The following is a 16,732-nucleotide window of genomic DNA, read 5'->3' on the forward strand; positions in this document are numbered from 1 at the left end:
TAAATGGATTAAGAAAATGTACATATATACAATGAAATACTATGCAGCCATAAAAAAGAATGAAATATTGCCATTGGCAGCAACATGGATGCAACGAGAGATTATCATACTAAGTGAAATGTCAGAAAGACAAATACCATATGATATCACTTATATGTGGAATCTAAAATATGACACAAATGAATCTATCTATAAAGCAGAAACAAAGTCACAGACATAGAGGACAGACTTGTGGTTGCCAGTGGGGAAAAGGAGGAAGAGAGAGGGATGGACTGAGATTTGAGGGTTAGTATATGCAAACTATTACATTCAGAATGGGTGAAAAATAGGGTCCTACTGTTTAGCATAGGAAACTATACCCCATTTCCTGAGACAGACCATGATGGAAAAGAATATCTTAAAAAGGATTACATATATATGTATAACATATATATATAATAGGATTATATATATAAGGATTATATATGAGTCAATTTGCTGTATAGCAGAAATTGGCACATTGTAAATTGTACTTTAATTAAAAAAATTAAGTTAGGTTCTTAAAGAACAACTTAAAAGTTGAAATTTTCTCAGTTTAACTTGTAACTTAAAGATGATTCAACACCATCCATGTTTTCATTGTCCTGAGGTATTTTGTTAAATGGAATCCAGAGATTCTTTGCTGCAGCTGTCGAAGACAATCAGCTCAAGGGTGGAAGGAAGGTGTTGGGTTGAAAGGGTGAAGAAGAAGTTACCTGGGGACAAGGACTAGATACTTTTACAGAGAAGAACAGGGACACAATGACATTGTTGTGAAAGAATTACTAGTTAAAGGTCAGAGAGGAAGAGAAACAGCATAAAATTAAACAAGGAATCTTTGTAGCACTCAGGAATCCCAAAAACCCTGAAAAATTAAAACTGGAAGATTCAGTGACAGTTTCTGTTTGTCTCTGCTCTACCCTCACCCTTCTCCATGCTGCTGTGTCCTGGGAGCTGACCTATATGCGACACATCATCTTCCTTCCGGGTTTCAGACGAGCTTCAGCCATTTGGAAGGGAAGAGAGTAAGGCTAGACCAGTCACGCTGCCTCCCATTTTCCTTCCCTGTAGGGTCCCTGCAGGCTGGCTGTATCCCTCAACTCAAGGCCCTAGCCCTAGTCAGGCTGCCCTCTCCACACTCCTCTCTCTGGGTGTGTCTCTGTCTCTTTCTCTCTCTAGATTTCAGTAACCCTCTCCTATTCAAGCTGGGGCACTGCAATGCCCTTGTGGTTTCTCACACCCTGCCCACAACTTTGTAAATAGCCCTGCTCGTTGTTAAATTGCCCAATCAGAAGGAGTAACCTGTTTCCTGCCCAGAGCCCTGACTGACCCACTCAGTCCCATTCTTCTCCCAACAAACATGCCAAGGAAGTCTAAAATGACAAGGACTACCTAACCTCAAGGGGGCTGTCTGGGGAGTGGAGACAGCCACAGAAACAGATGGTCACAGCCCATCTTTTTTTTTTTTTTTTTTTTTTTTTTTTTTTTTGTCTTTTGGCCATTTCTTGGGCTGCTCCCGCAGCATATGGAGGTTCCCAGGCTAGGGACTGAATTGGAGCTGTAGCCACCGGCCTATGCCAGAGCCACAGTAACCCGGGATTTGAGCCGCATCTGCAACCTACACTACAGCTCACGGAAACACCGGATCCCTAACCCACTGAACAAGGCCAGGGATCAAACCTGCAACCTCATGGTTCCTAGTCGGATTTGTTAACCACTGAGCCACGACAGGAACTCCGGTCATAGCCCATCTTGATAAGTGTGCAGAAAGGCACTGGTTGGGGAAGTGGGTGGAAGTGTAACACAGGGGCATAGGCAGACCCAGGGAAGGTTTCTTGGTGAAGATGGAGTTGGGCAAATATAGAGACAGAGATATGGGTAGGCAGTGGTCAGAAGCTGGGAGAGAAGCAGTGAACATTAGGGTCAGACCATAGAAAGCTTTATACTGCTGGGAGGGGTCCTTCTTTTCCATTTGCTTCCTTTCTTTTTCTTTCTTTTTTTTTTTACCACAGAGGGGAAAATGACACCAGTGAAGTCCACAGCTTCTTACTCTTAAACCTCAATCTTACCCCACTACCAGTGCTTGACACTCCTACTTCATTGCCTAAAACCTGTCTTTTCCCTTGAAAATCACTCCCATATACCACCTGCACATGCCGAGGTCTTTAAAAATGGCAACACGACAATATGGGAAACTGTTCTTGGAGATGAGTAGGAAGACGGCTAGAAGTGAACTTTTCCATATGCATTCTAGGATCCCTAATCGCCAGAGCCTCGTTTTCTTTAGCAGCAGTGGATAACCTCCAACGCTATTTCTTGTCCAATGAAGAAGGATGAAATTAATGTTGGAAAGAGAGCAGGGAGTGAGTGAGCTTCACTCCACCAAGGTGGGGCTTTAGGCCAAATAGGTTGGAGCAGGTGGTACTTATAAGATCCATTTTTTATCACACAGGGGCAAGTCCAGGCTCCAGGAGGTGTCTGTCTTCCTTTTCTTAAGCACAAGCGGCACCGTAGTTTCCTTGCTAAGGCCAGGTCCACACTATCCCACAAGCTCCTCCTTGGCATCAAACAGAGCCGATCTTCGAGGACTGAGGCTCAGGAGACTTCTAGTCAAAATCACACCCACAACGCCAGTGCGCACCACTGCCTTACTCAGCCTTCCCTCAAATAAGGAAGCGACACGGGAAGAGTTAAAAGAAAGTGGTGGGTATGGACTCCTCCGAACGCTCGCTCGTAACTAACTGGATTGGTTTCTCCAGCTCTCTGCAAATTCAGATGCTGGGCCAGGAGGGGCGCAGCGAGAGCTCTGGGCGGCTACGGGATCCCGAGGGTGGGGCTGGTCTCTGAGCGACCGCCAGCTGCGCACCACCGAGGCCCCGCATCCCCGACAGGCCCGCGAGAAAGCCCCTCCCCCGGGCGGAGACAGCTTCAAGAAGTCGACGCCGCGTCCCGCCGCGGGGCCAGTACCCAGAGGCTGCAGCGGCCGCCGCTTCGTCGAGTTCCTGCGGCTGCCACCGTGCGGAGTATGGGGCACTGATGGCCATGGAAGGTTACAGGGGTTTCCTGGCGCTGCTGGTGTCGGCTCTGCTCGTCGGCTTCCTGTCCGTGATCTTCACCCTCATTTGGGTCCTCCACTACCGAGAGGGGCTCGGCTGGGACGGGACTGCGCTGGAGTTTAACTGGCACCCAGTGCTCATAGTCACCGGCTTCGTCTTCATCCAGGGCATCGGTACTGGCACTTTCTGGGAGGCGGAGGGGCCGGAGGGGCCGGAGGTTCCCGACCGAGCACCCACCGAGTGGGGCTGAGCGAGGGAGGGGGTGAGAGAGCAGCGCTCGGGCTCGCGGGGGGAAGCCGAATCCCCCGGCGCGGCGCTGGAGAGAGGGGGGCGGGTTCCGGGACTTCGGGGCCGCTGGCCCGGCCGACTTGGGCGAGCGCGGGAGTCCGGGTGCTGGGGCGGGGCGCGTGGGGCGGGAATTCACGGCAAGACGCTTAGCGAGGTCGCATGGGCACCGGCGGAGCGGGGAGGGTCGGCCCGAGCACGCCGGCCCGGCTGGGTAACTCTTTGCTGCAAGTGGCTGCAACGCACGACGCACTTGCGGTGCCCCCACGACGCCAGACGCGGGAACGGAGGAAAGCTGCGGGAGTGCCTTGCGGCCCCGCAGCCTTCGACCCCGGAAAATAGCCCCCTGAGGCGCGAGCCTGCGCAGTCAGGGGCGCGGAGATATCTTGAGGCGAGGCCTTGAACTTGCTTCAAGGCTGCAGATGAGGAGAGGAAAACAGCGAGGGGGGGAGGGGAATGAAGGGGCGAGAATTTGCCCCTTCTTTTATCTCGTCCTCAGTCCTGAGCGAAGGGGCCAGTCAGCGGTCGGCGGGTAGCCAAGGTGGGTGAAGAAAGCATCAGTTCTGGTTTCACGCCTTCTACAGCGTTAAACTCAGTCGAGCCCGAGAAGCTGCCAGGACTCCAAAAGGGTGTTTCGCTGCCAGGCTTGGTCATTGGACAGTCTTGAGTCCGACTTGTTTTTGCGGCTGCTGACTGGAGAAAGTTCGCCTGCGGGGCTTCCGGTTGGGCGCTGGCCCGGAACGCGGGGCGGAGGATGCCCGTAAGGGGTCCGCAGCGGGCCGTGGCCGCCCTGCTGGGAGAGATGCTTCTGCTTGGGACATATTTGGGGCTTGCTCCGTCGGCCTGCATTCTCTGGGATGTGGCTGGCGCCGAGGGAGGGCTCGGTGGATGGCATTTTGGAGTTTTGGTTTTTGGGGGGGGCTTTTTTTGAGATATTATTGATATATTAATTTCAGGTGTATGACAGTTATGGAAATGATCACTATAATGTCTAGTTAACGTCCACCACCTCACATAGTTACATTTTTTTCCCCCTTGGGACGAAAACTTTTAAGATCTAGTGTCTTTAGCAACGTTCAAGTATACAATATAGTACCATCATCTGTAGTCACCATGCTGTAAGTCCCCAGGGCTTATACTCTAAGTGGGTGAAGGTGACTTTGCCGCCTACCTTCTCTCCTGGTCAGTGGCCGTTTTTGTTGTCGTTGCGTGGTACTACTCACAAAGTTCTGGCAGTTTTCTTTCCCGCAGCTGCTGTTGGGCTGGAAGAACCTCTAGCTAGTGGTGCAAGTGCCATTTATTTGTAACCACTTTCCAAAAAGTGAAGTCAAGCCCTTGGCAGAGAAAGTGTCTAGAAAAAGGCAGACAGTGGTGGACCTGGGTTAATGTTGTAGAAAGTAATGGCGAGGAGGGGAAAGGGTTGGGCAAGAAGTGCTCAGAGGCTAAAAACTCTAGCGTTTCCTCGGAGTCCTTTTCTGAGCAAGCTGCCTTTTCTCCTCCAGTATTTAATTTTCCACAAACAAACGAGAGAACAAAAAAGTGCCGATCTCATTCCTAAAGAAAAGATTTTTTGTTTCTGTCTAAAACTTGGGCAGCAGCCTTGGCCGGTGTGGCCGGTGTGGCCGGCATGGCCGGCATCCTCCTGCTCTGGGAGACAGTGGTTGGAAGACGTTGCCAGTGTCCAGCTGTGGTCCAGCTGTGGTTCTGAGGCTTTCCTGGTGTGAGACTGGCATCCGGGTATGAGTGCCACTGGCCAGCTGAGTTATTTCATTGCGTAAGTCCCAGTTATTTCCCCACTAAACTAAAAAGAGAAAAACATACTCAAGTTCCAAAGTCGTTGTCAGCAGAAGCACTCTTTCCTTCGTGGTGGAGCCCTTAGGTTTGGCTGGAGCTCTCAGCTCTGTTTGCTCAAAGCAGTAGGAACAGTCTCTTCATCCCTTCCAACCAACTCTCCAGAGCAGCTCCTAATACTAAGAAACCTTCCAGAGGGGCTGGGATATCTTCTCATAATTAAGGTTAAGGGAAACACAGGTGGTAATAGTACGTGTTTCTTAACATAAAAAGAGGAGAGAGTCTAACATTTGAGTGCCTTCTGTGTGCCCAGTAAGTGGATTATTTTACAGATATATGAGAATAAACTGAGGCACAGAGCAGGTAAGTAATTTACCCACAGAAGTAGTATGTCTCTTCAGTAGCTTTATTTTCAAGGTTCACTTCTTTGTTTTTATGGCAATATGCATATTTTCCGCAAAGTATTCTTTTAAGAGAAGCAAAAAGCTTCATCTGAAATACTTTGAAATTCTTTGTTCATGTTAGAGTCCATTACAGTTTTCCTAAAAGAATTTATAATATGTCTAAACTTTGCAATTTTCTTTTTGTCTTTTGTTTAGGGCCACACCTGCAGCATATGGAGGTTCCAGGCTAGGGATCAAATCAGAGCTGTGGCTGCAGGCCTACACCACAGCCACAGCAACGCCAGATCCGAGATGCTTCTGTGACCTACACCACAGCTCACGGCAACACCAGATCCTTAACCCACTGAACGAGCCAGGGATCGAACCTGCCTCCTCATGGATGCTAGTCAGATTTGTTTCTACTGAGCCACGATGGGAATCCTAAACTTTAGACTTAATCTGTTTATATTCACTTTGGGGCAAGACTCTGTACATGAATATTTTGGAAGTTTTCATCTGCTGCTTTTATTTAAGCTTAGCTGCTGTGTTGTGTTAGTTTTGGAATGTTTGTCCTGTTGACATTATCCATCCTGTTTACTATTTGGCTTCCAGATTTGCAAAGCAGTTTAATCAGATAATGCATTTAACTGACATGAATGTAAACTTTCATACATATAGGCACAGGAATAGCACTCATAAGTTCTTGCAAATCCTGGCCCACCTGCACCTCCTCATATCCAGTGTTAGGAAGCATCCAGTAAAGGAGTAAATAGTTGACTTTAAAGGCCAGAAGGGAAACACACATTTACAGACTAGCCATGTTATGAAAGCTTTTTTACTATGTGTAATTGCTTCAGGGAGCACATTTTTAGGCTGTGTTATTTCAGAGCCCTGATAATGAACATGATGTAATTGAGCTCTTCTGTGATAGATGAATGTTTCGAGATGCAAAGGAAGGGCCAAAGTACAACTATTACTCTTAAGCATAAAATGTTTTACAAATGCAAACAGTAAACACTATTAAAACTATGGGAAAACATGTGTCCTTTGAAACACCTTTAAGAAGTAAGCGCTAAAGAAGGCAAAGCCTAATGAAAGTGACAAAAATCTATGAGTGTATTTTGGAAAATATTTATATTCTAAAATAAAATATAACAGACACAATAGGATATCTAAAACTGAAAGAAAATTTTAAACTAGTAGGAAATCTAGGGAACATGAATGAGGAAGTTGCAGAGAGAATGTTAGAAGAGCTTTGTGCTTCTCTAAAAGGAATGTTTCCCATGAAATAAATATACTGCCAGGAAATCAGAGAAACAAAACTTGAATAAGGCCCCAGAAAAGACTGAAACAAATAAATGCTCTCAAAGTGCCTGTTGGCCTTTTAAAAGGTTCAGCAAGGTGGAATGTGTTCTTTAGTAAAAGGTGGAAAATTCAAGTATATAAATTTAGTGAAAAGAAATCTCAGCAATTCTATACTCCTTTCTATTCCACATGTAGAACTCTCTTTTTACTATATAAATTGAAGGAAGAGAAATTCAATAGTATGATGATCTCAGTGTGGTTTTGTGAGAGAATATAACTTCATTTAAATAACACTTAAAAGACTAACAAAAAGAAATTAAGGGTAGTTCTTAAAAGGTTAAATGGGATATCCTATTAATGTATCTAAAAGTGACCAAATTCCAAGACCTCTTGAATATATTCGAAAAGGCTCTCAGAGTAAAGCCTGGCAAAGAGGAAAATGGAGAAAGTACCCCAGGTACCTACCCCAAAACCAGCTTGGGGGACACCAAAGATAATAAACCTATTACTCATAAAGAAACGGGTTTTGCAAAGCATGAAGACACAATTGAAGACAACCGCATTGAAGAAGAATAATAAAAAGACAACCCCGAACACATTTTTTTGTTGTAAATAAATACATGCAGGTCTCTTCATAATGTAACTAATCAAACTGTTTTGGAAATGAGTATTTTGCTCACTGTTGTTTCCATAGCATCTAGAATAACACCTAGAACTAACTAACACAAAGTAGGCCAATAAATAATTGTTGAATGAATGAGTGATAATTTCGGTATCATTGTTAATTGTTAGCAACAAAATGCCATTTCACAGCCACTCATTTGTGTTGATAACAGTAGCATCTAAAGTAATAGTGCCCTCCCTTCCCCTCCACGATTCTCTTGTTTACAGCCTGTTGGGAATCACTGATTTAGTCAACCTCAGGGGAGCACGGGTATTATATTATATTGGAAATGTACCTCTTCCAAAGGCCTCAAGCTCATTAGAATATTACTGCCTAACTATTATACACACCTCCTTTTGCCTAAGGACATTACTTATCAATTCTCTCTTTTTCCTTGTGCATCAAGTTTCTCCCTCATTGGGTTATTTCCAATGTGTTATAATTTCTACCATCTTAAAAACAACCACACCTGGAGTTCCCTGATGGCTCAGCAGGTTAAGGATCTGGTGTTATCACTACTGTAGTTTGGGTCACTGCTGTGGTGTGGGTTTGATCCCTGGCTCTGCAACTTCCACCTGCCTCAGGCATGGCCAAAAAAAAAGAAAGAAACCAAACGACAACAGAAAGTAAAAGTCTTCCCTTTTAAGAAAGATAGACAGATGTTTTTGTTATAACTTTTTTCTTCCTATAGAAACTTTCTTGAAAGGTTAAAACAGGCTTTGAAATGACTACAGACTTCAGCTGGAGTTTTTTTCCCCGAGTCTGTGCATTCACTCACCCATTCTTTCAACTTCTTCATATATTATCCTATTTATTTAATTAGCCTACATATATTAAGCACTAATTGTATGCCAGATACTGTGTAAAACAAATGAGTAAAATGTAGCCCTGCCTACAGGCTTTTCTCATTTGAGTTTGTTAGGCCGAAGTTAGGGTTTTCTTTTAGAAAACATGAGCCCTAAATATTTAGCGCTGACCAGGGTTAGACCACCAGGTAATATCAGAGCCAATACTATTTCTAATTTGTCTTAACATTGATATGAGGCACAAGTAAATATAGCTGGTGTTTCTAACAGTGCAGAATTTCTGGGTATTTTTAAATATATAGCCAGTTAACTGAATTATTCTCTTTTCATACACTACTTGGTACCAAGTAGCCACCTTTGTGAGCATTTCAGTCACTTCAAAGAGATGCTTCTGGTGCCAAGATGCTAAAACAAATCTTCCAAATCACTTCCCTCACTTTGATTCTCCAGCAGTTTTCAGTTTCATGATATTCATGCTGTGAGACAGTTTGAGTGCAGAGGCATGTTTCAGAGCTCAGATTTCCTTTGATAGCCCCTTCAGGACTCTTTTCAAGATGTGTATTTAAAGAGGGGTCTCTGCTTTTACATTTAAACTTGAGGTCCTTTGGATTGAGTCTGATAAATTCTGGGGTGCACAGGGAAATCAACTGTAAATCTCGATAATCCTGCTCAGAACATTCTACCAAGGAGGTCAAAGTAATTCTTTATTCAAAGAGAAAGTGTAACGAGCGCATTATAAGTGTCTTAAAATTCCACTGTATTTCAACCTCAATAATTTATTCTTTTACTTATTTATATTTAAAATTTTTTATTATACTGGATTTACAATGTTCTGTCAATGTCTGCTGTATAGCAAAGTGACCCAGATATACATATATATACATTCTTTTTCTCACATTATCCTCCATCATGTTCCATCACAAGTGACTAGATGTAGTTCCCTGTGCTATGCAGCAGGATCGCATTGCTTATCCACTCCAAATGCAATAGTTTGCATTTTTATTTTATTTTTGAGTTCACTTAAAGCTTACCTAAAGCTAGTAAGTGGGTCCAAGTACAGAATACTTTTTACTTACTCGAAAGGACTGTTTAGTTTTATATGAGCCGACTATTGGGTCAGCAGTACAAATTGCCCTGAGTTTTTAATTTGTGCGTTTTAAAAGAGGATCTGCTCATTTTCTGGAAATAATAAATTAATATACTTTATTGAGATTTATATTCAACACATACTTGCTGAAGTCCTACTATGTGCTAGGTCTGTGCTAAATGCTGGGATCTGACAGTCAATAGGATAGACGTACTCCTGCCTTCATGAATCACAAAATTTAAACACAGAGGAACTAGAGTCAAATTGTTTTCTATGTTTGGGGAGATTTCTCTCCCTCTCAGTACCCTTCTCCTCATAGTCACTTCAGCAAGTTCTAAATATGCATTGACTGCTATGAGACAGCCTTGTATATATGGATAGTTCCCATAATGATCTATGGATGGAAAACTGGTATCAAACCAAAGATTATGAGGTCCTTAGCAGAAGGAACTATACCTGGTCTCTTGGGATAGATCATGATAGACGATAATATAAGAAAGGGAATGTATATATATATATATACACATATATGTATGACTGAGTCACTTCGCTATACAACAGAAATTGACACAACAAATAATAATACTATGTTAATAATATAATAATAAAAAACAGATTACACCTTAGAGAATATATATTTCACATATTCCTGAGTTGATTATTCTGCTAGCAACTGAGCAATTTTCTAATAATTCAGCTCAAGTTACTGCATTTTCCCCTTCATTGTCAAAAGAGTAATTATACATAGGGATTGATTTCTTTCTCCTTTCCTTCCTTCCCTCCATTCTCCCCTCCCTCCCTCCTTCCCCTTCCTTCCTTCTTTCCATCCTTTTTAAGTTTATCACAATAGCATGTTCCACAGCTAATAATATTTCTTCAGAAAAGATTTCTTTTTTTTCTTTCTTTTTTTTTTTTTTTTTCCATTTTTGGTCTCCCTGCAGCATATGGAATTCCCAGGCCAGGGATCAGATCCCAGCCACAGTCATAACCTATGCTGCCCCTGCAGCAATGCTGGATCCTTTAACCCACTGTGCCAGGCTGTGGGTTAAACCTGTGCCCTGGAGCCGCAGAGACACTGCTGATCCCATTGTGCCACAGCAGGAACTCCTGAAAAGATTTTAAATGTTTTTCACATATATGTGTTCATGTTGCCCCTCATTTTCTGGGTGAAAAAGTTCTTGCCAGCTAGGGCCTCTAACAGAAAACCCTTGTTTCAGTCACAAGTAGCCGTTTGATAACATTTCCGTCCTCATGGGCTTATGAGACCTTTTTCTTCCTTCTCACTGAACTTCAGGAATGGTGTCTAGGTAAGTGCCAAGCCAAAGAAGCAAGAGATATTTAAATTCCACTCTCCAGGAAGTTTTTACAACTGTTGAGAAGAGTTTCTTGTTTAAGAAATGTGGTCCATTTGTGAAGGTCGCCCTTTTCTCCTGAAGTCCTCCATATTTTGGTTATTTATGCATTTTTTAAAAGCATGTAAACAACTTATGCAAATGTAATGTTTTGCAGTTATCCTCCATTTATCCAGAAAGCATTTGGAAACAAAGTCAGCCACCCAGCAAAACTTTTCTATCATCAGAATATGTGCCGAAAACTCCATGCCTCATGCATATGGAAGCCCCTGGGATTTCTACAAGCTGCCTACTTAGCAGTTGAGACTAATTGGTTATTGGGTTTGGAAGCTTACAAAAATATTGTTCTAACTTTAAAACCATTATGAACTCTTTCAACCATACAAAAAAATAGTATAACAGATCCCTGTGTACTCACTGCCCAGATTTAACAGATGTTAAAATTTTTGCCATCATAAAAATTTATAAACTAGAACTTAAAGCTGGTAGGAATAAAAGATAATGCAGGCTGATGGAGGGGCTAGGTTGGTGGCAGGCACCCTAACCTGAGCAAGAAACTGAAAGAGGTGATAGAAAAACTCTAAACTAGACCCAGGACTGAAAAATCATAATTGTCTGGGCCTGTTTGGATCAGAGGTAAGGACCTCTCCTGCTTCAAAAGTCCCTAAGGACTTTCTCTTATAATAGTAGGACAATATGTTTTATTGATCACCCATAATCATCAGTACAAGATTAAATTGTGTTCCATTCAGGCTACTGCTGGAGAGGGCAAGCTAGTGTGCAATCAATTTGAAAAACCTTTGAGTAAATGTGAAAGATTTAAAAATCAAGTTTTGGCACTCAAGGGGGGAAGACTTCAGTTTCATGGAAAATTTAACAGATATCTCTGTGGTGCCCACAGTTTTGAGAAGAGTGAAAATTCTTTACTAGGAACGCAGCTGTCTTTGATTTGGGGCTTTTTTTTTTTTTTTTTTTTCTTTTTAGGTCCACACCTCAGCAGGAGCTACAGGTGCCAGCCTGCACCACAGCCACAGCAATGCCAGGTCCTTAACCCACTGAATGAGACCAGGGATCAAACCCGCATCTTCATGGATACTAGTTGGGTTCGTAACCCACTGAGCCATGACAGGAACTCCTGGGGCATCATTTTAAAGGTACTTTTTATTGAAGAACCACATACATGCAGAAAAGTACCTAAATCATAAGTGATGTGTTTTCATCACATGAACACACTCAGTACCAATCCTGAAATAACATTCCCAGCACCCCACAGTCGTCCTGGTAACCCTTATAACTCTCCTCAATCCTGCTAGCTATCCCTCATTTTTAACATCTGAGGTTAGTTTTCATTTTGGAAATTTTTGATATAATATGATTCAGATTGGGGAGGAAAAGCCATTGTGCTTTATATGTTCAGAATTTGCTTTTTAAGCAAACATCTTGAGTATTTTCTTTTTGCATGTAGATGTTTAAGTTCCCTCATCTAAAATTCCTTTCCCTGGGAGTTCTTGTTGTGGCACAGCAGAAATCCGACTAGTGTCCATGAGGATGCAGGTTCGATCCTTGGCCTTGCTCAGCGGGTTGGGGATCTGGTGTTGCTGTGAACTGCAGTGTAGGTTGCAGACATGGGCCAGATTTGGCGTTGCTGTAGCTGTGATGTGGGCTGGCACCTGTACCTCCAGTTTGACCCTAGCCTGAAAATTTCCATATGCTGCGAGTGTGGCCCTAGAAAGCAAAAAAAAGAAAAAAAAAATCCTTTCCCTGAGATGGTACCTGAATGATATGATGATGGTGATGATGATAAAAAGGGCTCAGGTTTGTCTGTGTGTCTGTGTCTGTGTGTGTGAGAGAGAGATAAATAAGGCTAAACCAAGAGAAAGGAAAAAATATCATTAGGTTTTGATATTTTGCACATTTTTATCCCTGCCTAATCACACAGATTGCAAAAAGGCTTGACTGTGTGGATAGAAGGTCTCTAAGTCCTTGGGTAAAGAGGCATTTGCTTTCCTTAAAAAGTAGAGAATCAGGAGTTCCTGTCGTGGCTCAGTGGTTAGCGAATCCGACTAGGAACCATGAGGTTGCGGGTTCTATCCCTGCCCTTGCTCAGTGGGTTAAGGATCCGGCGTTGCCGTGAGCTGTGGTGTAGGTTGCAGATGCGGCTCGGATCCCGCGTTGCTGTGGCTCTGGCATGGGCTGGTGGCCACAGCTCTGATTCAACCCCTAGCCTGGAACCTCCATATGCTGCAGGAGTGGCCCAAGAAATAGCAAAAAGACAAAAAAAAAAAAAAAAAAGTAGAGAATCATAAAATTACAACAATGAAATTTATTTTAGTAATTATTGGAAATTATATGTCCATTATATGTCAACATACAATTGATTAGTCTATTATCTAGGAAACAATGTGTACGAGAATATTGTACCGTCTTTAAATTCATGTTTTCAAAGATAATTTAATATGTGAAATGTTGATATAATTTTAAGTATAAAAATAATTTAATGAGAAGAAAAAGTATAAGGAGGGAAACCGTAGTATTGGAATTGACATCAATTTGTTTTCTGGACTTTGATCAGCCTGCAGAAAATGCCTTACATTTATTTGTTTAGAAAAAAACTTAAGGAGTTCCAGTCATGTTGCAGCAGAAGTGAATCTGACTAGCATCCATGAGGATGCAGGTTCGACCCTTGTCCTTGCTCAGTGGGTTAAGAGTCCAATGTTGCTGTGGCTGTGGCATAGGCTGGTGGCTACAGCTCCCACTGGACCCCTAGCCTGGGAACCTCCATATGCCGCAGGTGCAGCCCTAAAAACACAAAACAAAACAAAACAAAACAAAACAAAACAAAACAAAAAAACCTTAAGGATCTGACATACACACAAATAAAACTAGCAAAGTCTGAATAAGGTCAGTGGATTACATTGATATCAGTTCCCTGGTTGTCACACTGTACTGTAGTTATGGAAGCTGTTACCATTGGGGGAAACTGTATGAAGAGTATGTGGAATCTCTCTGTACTATTTGTTACAACTGCATGTAAATCCACAGTAATCTCAAAATAAGAGTTAAAATACTCATAGAGCTACATACATATTTTGTCTTTTTTTTTTTTTTTTTTTTTTTTGCTATTTCTTGGGCCGCTCCCGCGGCATATGGAGGTTCCAGGCTAGGGGTCCTATCAGAGCTGTAGCCACCTGCCTACACCAGAGCCACAGCAGCGCGGGATCCGAGCCGCATCTGCAACCTACACCACAGCTCACCGCAATGCTGGATCGTTAACCCACTGAGCAAGGGCAGGGACCGAACCCGCAACCTCATGGTTCCTAGTTGGATTCGTTAACCACTGCACCACGACGGGAACTCCTACATACATATTTTGAATTCAAGGCTCTCCTCACCTGTGGAGATACAAGGAGATAGAGCAAGACACATTTCTGCCCTCAAAGAGGAGGAAGTAGGGTGAGAAGGAGCCTTGAATGAACTTTGAATAGTGTACCTTTAAAAGTATTGCATTAAATGGTTTGAAAAGATTTGTTGAGTATAGAAATGATTACTACAAAGTTTCCATGTCCTCAAGGGAATATAATAAATCAACGCTTATAAGATAGATATAGGCACTAAAATTAGTAAGTAGTAATCCTTTGGAATTTGAACCAGATAGAAGGAAAACTGTCCTAGTGGTGAAGCCGTCAAGTGCTGGAATATGGGATCAGAGAATGAGAAGATTGACATCTTGCGCCGAAAGCTTTCAAGAGGCAGAATTCACATCTCTTTGTGGTGTTTTTGTGCTTCTACCTGAAAATGGATGAGATCTTTTACATTTTTATGATCCAATTAAGTTTCATATATTCAAATTATAAATGTCTTTGAAGGAAAAAGACAGCAGCTGCTTCTTCCGTTCTTCCTTTCTTCTCCTTCTAGAAATACGTATGATTCACTACTGGTATAATGGAATCCATCTTCCAAGGAAGTATACTTTAAACTTTGTCAAAAAAACAAAAAACAACAACAGCAACAACAAAAAACAAAATAAACTTTTTCAATCATACATTTCCAGGTATCTAAATTTTCCCTGACATGGACAGAAAGGGGATGGATAGGGGCATGATATTGTCTTGAGAACAAAAATAAATTGCATGCTGATTAGGGAAGCCATATAATATATTGCTTAAACCAAGACACTAAAAAAAAAAAAAAAAAAAAAAGCTTTTCAAGAATCTTTTTGTTGAAGTTTAATCTACATTCAGAAAAGTATATATATAGATGTATAGCTTAATGAATCTTCCCTCTGAAATCACCTATGTAACCAGAACCTATGTTGGAAATCAGAATACTACCAGGAGCTTAGAAATCCCTTGTGCATGCCTTTCCGGTTGCTATACCCCTTCCTCACAAGGGCAACCGCTTTCCTGACTTTTCTTATTGCAGAGTTGAGCTTTGCCTGTTTTTATACTTCATATCAGTTGAATCATACAGAATATACTTGTTTATGTCTGGTTTCTTAGCATTAACTTTATAGGTTGGTCCATATTGTCAGGTAAATTTCTAGTTTTAGATCCTTCATTCTCTTTGCTGTTATTATTCCATAGTGTGAATATATCACAACTTATTTTTCAGTCTCTTAATGATGGACATTTGGGAAGTTTCCAGGTTTTGGCCACAACAAATAGTGCTGTAATAATACTCTGGTACATGTGTTTTGGCAAACACATGTACCTATTTCTTTGGGGCACATACCCAAGAGTAGAATTACTAGATCGTAAAGTATATGTAAGTTTAGCATAAGTAGATACTGCTAGTTTTCCTAAGTGTTTGTTCTCATCTAAACTCTTACTAACTGGACATGAGTTCTGATTGCTTCACAACCTCTTCAGTACTCAGTATTTTCCATGTTTAGCCATTCTGATATGTAGTAGAGGTATTCTCATTTCTCACTTGACTAATGAAGTTCATGTATTTATTATGTTTATTAGCCACTTGGGTATACACTTTTGTGAAATACTTGGATGTATTCTTTTGTTTGTTTAAATGTGTGTGCATGTTTTTCTATTCTTTAGTCTGTCTTTTTCTTTCTAAACTAGGGCACTTATATGAAGAAACCAGATCATAAGAATTTAGTTTTGGATGCGTTGAGCTTGAGATATTTGGGAGACAGCTATGTGGAGATGTCAAGAAGCCATTTGATTATGTGGGTCTGGAGTTCAAAAGAAAGTTCTGGGCTGTAGATGAGGATTTTGGAGTCCCTGCCATGTAGGTAGCATTTCCTTGAAAGAATAAGTTCCACAGAGGAGCAGAGGGAGGAAAAAGTTCTAATCTGAGCCTGAGGGGTACCAAGGTTCATTCATAAGTTGGGAATAAAGAAGATGCCAGCAAAGAGCCCAAGAACCCAAGAGAAAACCCAAGACAAAAGGGTTTCACGGAAGGGTTTGAGTGTCAAACTGTTCATCTTGGTTGATTAAAACAACAACAATAACACATTCTGTCCCTTTTTCCTCTCTTTCTAGCCATCATCGTATACAGATTGCCATGGACCTGGAAATGCAGCAAGCTCCTGATGAAATCCATCCACGCAGGGTTGAATACTGTTGCTGCCATTCTTGCAATTATTTCTCTTGTGGCCGTTTTTGATTTCCACAATGCCAGAAAAATCCCCAATATGTACAGTCTGCATAGCTGGGTTGGACTGGCAGCTGTCATCCTCTACATGTTACAGGTCAGTGTCTCAGTGTGTGTATAAGTCAGATATAAAAAGTAAAACAGTTCACAAAAGTTCACACACTGTCAATGTTGTCTGTACATTCATAATTTCTCGGAAATCATCTTATTCCCACTAGTCATTTTTCAGTTTATTTCTAATAAGTGTTTTCCCCTGAAGGGGCACCAGAACTGCAGAATTTGCAGTTATGAGCCAGAATGTGAGGTTTTAAATATGGACCTATGGATGTAGGGAAATTGCCATCTCATAACATCTAGGTTGCTGTTGTTTGAACT

The 16,732-nt window shown here is 42.0% G+C and overlaps 1 protein-coding gene across 3 annotated transcripts in view; it reads left to right on the plus strand.

Moving 5' to 3' along the window:
* The window catches only part of CYBRD1 (cytochrome b reductase 1), a 46,018-nt gene continuing 32,163 nt past the window's right edge, over positions 2,878-16,732 (plus strand). The window contains 2 exon segments of one of the 3 annotated variants that reach the window (NM_001128452.1): positions 3,048-3,247; positions 16,246-16,454. In NM_001128452.1, coding sequence (NP_001121924.1) covers positions 3,055-3,247; positions 16,246-16,454 — 402 coding nt within the window. In that variant the 5' untranslated portion in view covers positions 3,048-3,054. 3 annotated transcript variants of the gene reach the window in all.

This window comes from Sus scrofa, chromosome 15, assembly GCF_000003025.6.
Source record: "Sus scrofa isolate TJ Tabasco breed Duroc chromosome 15, Sscrofa11.1, whole genome shotgun sequence".
NCBI lineage: Eukaryota > Metazoa > Chordata > Mammalia > Artiodactyla > Suidae > Sus > Sus scrofa.